Source organism: Corylus avellana, chromosome ca5, assembly GCF_901000735.1.
Source record: "Corylus avellana chromosome ca5, CavTom2PMs-1.0".
Lineage (NCBI taxonomy): Eukaryota > Viridiplantae > Streptophyta > Magnoliopsida > Fagales > Betulaceae > Corylus > Corylus avellana.
The window spans coordinates 29,992,060-29,998,750 of record NC_081545.1 but is presented as its reverse complement, the minus strand read 5'-3'; the positions used below and the strand labels follow the sequence as shown (position 1 = coordinate 29,998,750).

Genomic DNA, 6,691 nt, shown 5'->3' with positions numbered 1-6,691 from the left:
TTGACACCAATCACGTGGAAGAGAAAAGTGAGCGATTTGAATGATCTTTTTATTTATTTTTATTTTTGAGGTTTAATATTTTCTCAGGGTAGTATAATGTTTTGATAATGAAATTACGAATTGCTTTGAGGCCCATATTGAAAAGTAAAACTTTATTCAAAGTTTTAGGAGCCCATATTGAAAGTTTTCAAAACCTTTCATATAATGGGTTCTCTATTATTATTATTATTATTATTATTTTCAAAATTTTGCCCCGAAAAACATAAGATTATTTTTATTTTAAGTGAAATTGAGAAAATTTGTTCTACGATTACGATAATGTTTGATTGTATTTAAGAGAACTCACCGAAAGCCAAAAATAATGTTTGATTGTATTTATGATAATGTTGTATATTATATTATTAACTTTTTATTATTATTAGTCATAGGTTAGCGGATGCTGTGTTTTGGTTGATTTGGTCTGTTGTTGATGACTGTATCTTTAACTTCGTCTATGATTTATTTCAGAGCTTTTTGCTCTGTTTGTAAGAGCTTTAGGCGCGCAACTTTTATCAATAAATGAGTATGATATGTTTCAAAAATAAATAAATAAATTTCTATAAAACAAAATTGTTTACTTTTTAATATAAAAAATTTAAAATTTTATACCACATTAATTATTTTCAGCTACATTCATAAATTTAAAAATGTTTGCCATACAAGGTCTATATAGATGTTTGAAATGTAGAGAATTTATTGCCGATGCCATTTAACAAATTTAAATGGTATGATTAATATATTGCGTCAACATACCATCAAATCTATCAAATCTTTTCTTATTAAAAAAAAAACCATTAAATAAATCTTTCATTTCACAAAATGAAGACGATCCTGGTCGGGGCTAACGGGAGATTCGTTTCTTGATATTTTATTATTCTTGTGATCAAATTTTTCAACTTTAAAAACTATCAATTTCAGGTTATAATCTTTTAAAAACCGTCCGATTTAATGGAAGGGTTAGTATTCCAAATTTATTAGAGATGATAAATTAAAATTGACATTTTTTAAATTTTAAAATAAAGATATGATAAAGGTTTAATTGAGCCTTACATAGTTACGTGGACCACATGGCATTATGCCACGTAAAAGTTCTAACACAAAATTATGATTTTGCATAACAAATATTTGATAAAATATATTTTTTAATATGTTTTATTAAACGTTTTTGCAAGTTTAAAAACGTAATTTTAAAGTAATATTTATTAAAATTACAAATTCAAACGTACTATTAAACTTTTAAGAAAATGGGTAATAGAATATTAGGAATAGTAAGTAAATTTTTTTCTTTTGATTATCTTATACATAAATATTTTTTTTTTAATGACTTGTTACCGAACGACAAGACCAACAACTGCCAAACAAGTTAATAGGAAAGAAAAGAAAAAGCCGTTGAAAATAAAGATAAAAAGAAAACAAACACACACACACAGAGCCCAACCCTCCAACCCCAACCCCCACCTCCCTTCTTTTATGACTGTTGCTTAACGCCACCCCCACCTTTCGTTTCTTTTGAAACACACCGCTCTGATTTTTCGCGTGCCTACTTTTCTTCCATGGAGTGCGCCGCCGAGAGCCACAGCCCCGACGCCAACCCCGACGGCGACAGCGGGCTGCAGCGACCGCACTCCTCGTCCTCGGCCGTCAAGCGCGCGCTCAAGCTCATCCAATCCGGCGACTCCGATTGCAGGCTGGAGGCGGCGCGCGAGATCCGGCGGCTGACGAAGAGCTCGCAGCGGTGTCGGCGCCAGCTCGCCCAAGCCGTGAATCCGCTGGTCGCCATGCTCCGAGCCGGCTCCCCCGAGTCCCACGAGGCCGCCCTCCTTGCGCTCCTCAACCTCGCCGTCAAAGACGAACAGTAAGTTTGTTTTCTACTCTTCCCTTCTTAACAAGGGCCTCGCTGAAATTTGTGGATAATTTTTTAGTGGGTTTTGGAATTGGCATTCGAATATTATTATATGATTTTTATTTTTTAGTATTAGTGTAAATAAAAAAAATATCTTCGGATCCATCAATTTGCGTGACAAATAATAGTTCAGTACGGTACTCGGAGATTCTGCTCTTTTTTTTTTTTTTTACTCTTTGCTTATCTGATTGGTTGGTGAGAAAGTGGGTAGAGAGAGAGAGTGAGAGAATGATTAAAATCTTTATGCCTTGGAACCCGAGATGTGCTTTTCTTTTCCTTAATTTTCTCAGGGACCGAACACGTATGGGTGTTCAGTTAACTATCTGGTCATGGTCATGGTCATGGACATGAATGAGATTTGTAAAATAATTGATCGGTTAGAATTTTAGGACGTCGAATATGCGACGGACTATGCTCTGTTTGGATGCTAAGAAAACCCCAAAAGGCAAAACAAATACTTAACTTATTTTTGTTATTTTAAAATAAATAACCCCAAAAGAATTTTGCTCTTGCTTATGTGCGTTTCATATTTTGTAAAACGAAACCCTGTTTGGACACGTAATAAAAAAAAAAAAAATGTTCTCGAGAAAGGTCTAAACCAATGAAGAAACTGTTGATTTAGTGGGGGGAATGAGTTCTCGTTGTTTTGACCTTATGATTGTATACAAATTTATCTGCTTTTCGATGGTTAAAAGCTTCTGACCTGTACCCTTTAGAAGGAATTGGATGCTTTTATGGTTGAAACCGCTATGAGATTCGACTGGGGGTGGGTGGGTGGGTGGGTGGTGGTGGTTCCTTTGATTCACATGTTACTCGGTCTTTTCTTCCTTTTCTTGCTTTTGCCTTTTTCTTTTATCTTCTCTCTGAAGTTTTCTTATTGTAATTTGGGTTCCTGTTTGGTGAGGTAGAAAACTTATACCTTGTGTGAGAGTGAAGGATTCTACCATTGTTTCTTTTTCAACGTTTTGTGTGTGTGTGCGTGTTACTTTTTTTTTCTATCAAAGTGGTAGTGTGTTACTTTTTATCTTTCTATCTTCTTCTTCTTTTATTTTAAACTTCACTTTTGATTTTCTGGCAACAAAATGAGTAATAACTAATTAGCAATTCAGGGGAAAGGACTTTTATGTAGTCATTTGGATAAGATGGTATAATTGAAGTGCCCTATATTTGAGATTATAGTATCTATATTTTCTTGGTAGTTAGTTGAAAATTTCGGGGGATAAATTGAACACTATCTAATTCAACTATGTGTTATGTTGTTAGACGTGGGTATTTTTATTAAAGGAATCATGCTTTGTGGTTGGGTAATTCCCGCATTTTATAGAAGTCCATATAAATACAGATTCTGTGAAGCTCCAGTTTCTTTATTATGTGTTTCACCTTTTTGTTTCAATCTGCTAGAGTTGTGTAATGCACAAATAGCCACTAGTTTCTTGAAGGGGGTGGCTTGATTAATGAGCATGGATAATATAAATATCTTTGTTAGCAGATTTTGCAGACAAGAACTAATTTGGTGTTTAATGGATGTGTAAAAATTTCCCTTGTTTTATTATCTTGCAGGAATAAGATCAGCATTGTGGAAGCTGGTGCGTTGGAACCCATAATTAGTTTCCTCAAGTCAGAGGATTTAAACCTACAGGAGTATGCAGCTGCATCTATGCTTACTCTGTCTGCTTCAACCATCAACAAGCCAATTATAAGTGCTTCTGGTGCCGTTCCTCTCCTTGTAGAAATTCTTAGACATGGAAGCCCACAAGCCAAGGCTGATGCTGTAATGGCCCTTTCCAATCTGTCAACACACCCTGATAATAATCTTCAGGTCATTCTTGAAACAGAACCAATCCCTTCAATAGTTCATTTGCTCAAAAGCTGCAAAAAACATTCAAAAACCGCCGAAAAATGCAGTGCTCTCATAGAATCTTTAGTGGGTTTCGATGAGGGCAGAACAGCCTTGACATCTGAAGAAGGTGGAGTACTTGCGGTTGTGGAGGTGCTTGAAAATGGGTCTATCCAAAGTCGGGAGCATGCGGTTGGAGCATTACTGACAATGTGTCAAAGCGACCGATGTAAATATAGGGAACCAATTCTTAGAGAAGGTGTAATACCTGGACTTCTTGAGCTCACTGTTCAAGGAACACCCAAGTCCCAGTCTAAAGCACAAAGGCTCTTGCAGTTACTGAGAGACTCTCCTTATCCAAGATCTGAGCTTCAACCTGACACACTGGAGAATATAGTGTGCAACATTATCTCTCAGATTGATGGAGATGAACAATCAGGTAAAGCAAAGAAGATGCTGGCTGACATGGTGCAAGTTAGCATGGAGCAGAGCTTGAGACATTTGCAGCAAAGGGCTCTTGTATGCACGCCAACTGATCTGCCTATTGCTACTTGTACTTCTGAAGTTTCTTCAAAGCGATTGTTTTAGTTGCGGCTTTGTTTTTTTCTTTTTCTTCTTCTTTTTTCCATATGGGGTTTGTAAGATGTAATTTTCCATAGCGAGAAGAAAGAAAATAAGGTATAGTGATGCCAGTCCAGGCCGTCTATGTTGGTACCGGGTGACTGGTAAAACTGTCAATAAACTTAAAAGTTGTATGGTTTAAAGCATAATTTTGTAAAGAAAATGTTGTATGAATGTTATACAGATGGTAAAGGTTTTCCTTCTCCTTTTCTTTACTTGCCTTACTTGATATGAATGCCAAGGGTGAACATGTTAGATTTCATGGGATGTGAGCTGAGGTTTTTAGGCTTCTGGTTCAAGATCGATGGGCGTTGAGTCAGCATCTGTCTCCTGTTTGTTGAATTGACCTTTGCTTCCACCAGCGTCCAATTCCTCTCTTTTGCTGGCTTCAATCCTCCGCCTATTTTCTTCTTTGTAAGATTTTTCTAGAATCTTTCCAGTATGATTCCTGAATTGACAAAATTAAAAAGATGTTAGGTGGGGTGACCACACTAGACTTGTCGGAGGTGGGAAATTCTTAAACGTTGCATTCACTTGTCAACCAAGTGCAACGGTTTTTTTTCTTACTTTTCTTTGTTTAGGTTTTCTAGTGTCTTGTTTTCAGGTTATGATTGGACGTACCGACGTATCTCATCCCTGTGCAACGACTTGCATTGTGCGTAATAGCTCTTATCCGAGCCGTTCATTTACAATGAACAATCTAAATGAATCGATGATGATAATATATTAGGGTGGTTTGCTGTCGGTCCAACCAAAAAAAAAAAAAAAAAAAGAAGAAGAAAAGCCATTAGGAGGGAAAAGGGTTGTCGGTACGCAGGGCCGGCCCAACCGCTAGGTGAGTTAGGCCGGCGTCTAGATCTCCAAATTTCTAAGGCCCAAAAAAAAAAAAAAATTAAGGCCCAAAATATTTTTTAATAAGGCCAAAAAAAATTTGCATAAAGGCCTTCAACATGCTTTCTTAAGGCTCTCAACATGCTTTAAGAAAAATATTATTATTTGTTTATAATATTAAGGCCCCAACATGCTTTATTGAGGCCTTCAATATGCTTTAAAAAAACTATATTATTATTTTTATAATATGGAGACCTTCTGCACAACAGCCACGAGGCCCTCAACAGACAACATGTTTTAAAAAAAATAATATTATTTGTTTATAATATCGAGGCTCTCTATAAAATAAGAACGAAAAAAAAAAAAAAAAAAAATCTGAGAATCCCATTGACTTGTCTGTTGTGGTTATTTTGCAGAAATCCAATCCCTCACAAAAGGTTAAAATGTTCAACTTTCACATTTCAAAAAGTTTAAAATGGTTATTTTGCAATTTATGAAAATGCTGAAAGACAAAAATAAGCCTGCTTAATTTAAGTATAAAGAACAAAGAGTGCAAAATAGTAATTTTAGTCTCAAACAAAAAATTGCTGAGTGCGAAATCAGTGCTTATTAGGTAAAGATCTCCTGCAGTATTAAAATAAATATTATTTAATTAATATTTAAATATTAAAAAAATAATGCTCAATTTTAAAGTTTTGCCTAAAGTTTCAAAATACATTGGGCCGGCCCTGTCGGTACGTGATGAATTGTCTAATTAAATATGTAAATAAAAAGTCAAAAGGATGGTTATGAATAGGAAGAAAAAATAGGTGTTGTCAAATATATCACATGTTTCACTATTTCTTTACGACATAGTGGGGAATGCCCTTTGAATGCATGTGGAGTTAATAGGATTACAGGACCAAATACGATACGAACCAAATCCATTCTAATCATATTGAACAACTTAGGATAAATATCATGCCGACAGGGGTTTAATAAAGGCTCCTACCAAATTTAATTATGTTCCTCACTAGCATTGAACCATGTGACAGATTTTAATTTCTCTTATTATCAAGCAAAATGACGTTGTTTTTTTTTTGGAGGCAGACTATGAACAGAATTATATATTATTACACGTGAAATGTGAATCAAAAGAAGACAAAAGAATATATATATATATATATCATTGAATAACCGAAACAGATTGAAGTATACGAATTTAGTGTTGTTGGGAGTAAAATCCTTTATAAATTGAAATGAAAATTCTGATGATTCTTAAAATGCTTGGCCAAATCAAACAAAAACTGACTCGTCCTTATAGGATTTAAAAACCTAATCCATTTAAGATAAAGAAGGCAACAAAGTAGGAGAAGTGGCATCTAGCTAAAGCCAAAAATCACATAAGAGTACTGCATCTTAAATCCACTTGACCCACTAGCCAAGTCTCCAACAAATCCTAAATTAACGATTTTTTCTCA

General features: G+C 35.1%; 1 protein-coding gene across 1 annotated transcript; it reads left to right on the top strand.

Moving 5' to 3' along the window:
- Nucleotides 1-1,464: 1,464 nt before the first annotated feature.
- Nucleotides 1,465-4,603, top strand: LOC132180906 (U-box domain-containing protein 4). Its single transcript, XM_059593898.1, has 2 exons — nt 1,465-1,894; nt 3,503-4,603. The coding sequence occupies exons 1-2, from the start codon at nt 1,593-1,595 to the stop codon at nt 4,365-4,367; spliced, it is 1,167 nt and encodes a 388-aa protein (XP_059449881.1). The 5' UTR covers nt 1,465-1,592; the 3' UTR covers nt 4,368-4,603.
- The last annotated feature ends 2,088 nt before the right edge of the window (nt 4,604-6,691 follow it).

Bases quoted from the DNA above. Each gene is read 5' to 3' on its own strand.
- LOC132180906 (XM_059593898.1), top strand. From the start codon at position 1,593: ATGGAGTGCGCCGCCGAGAGCCACAGCCCCGACGCCAACCCCGACGGC. The intron at 1,895-3,502 runs GTAAGTTTGTTT...ATTATCTTGCAG, and splicing joins CTCGCCGTCAAAGACGAACA to GAATAAGATCAGCATTGTGG.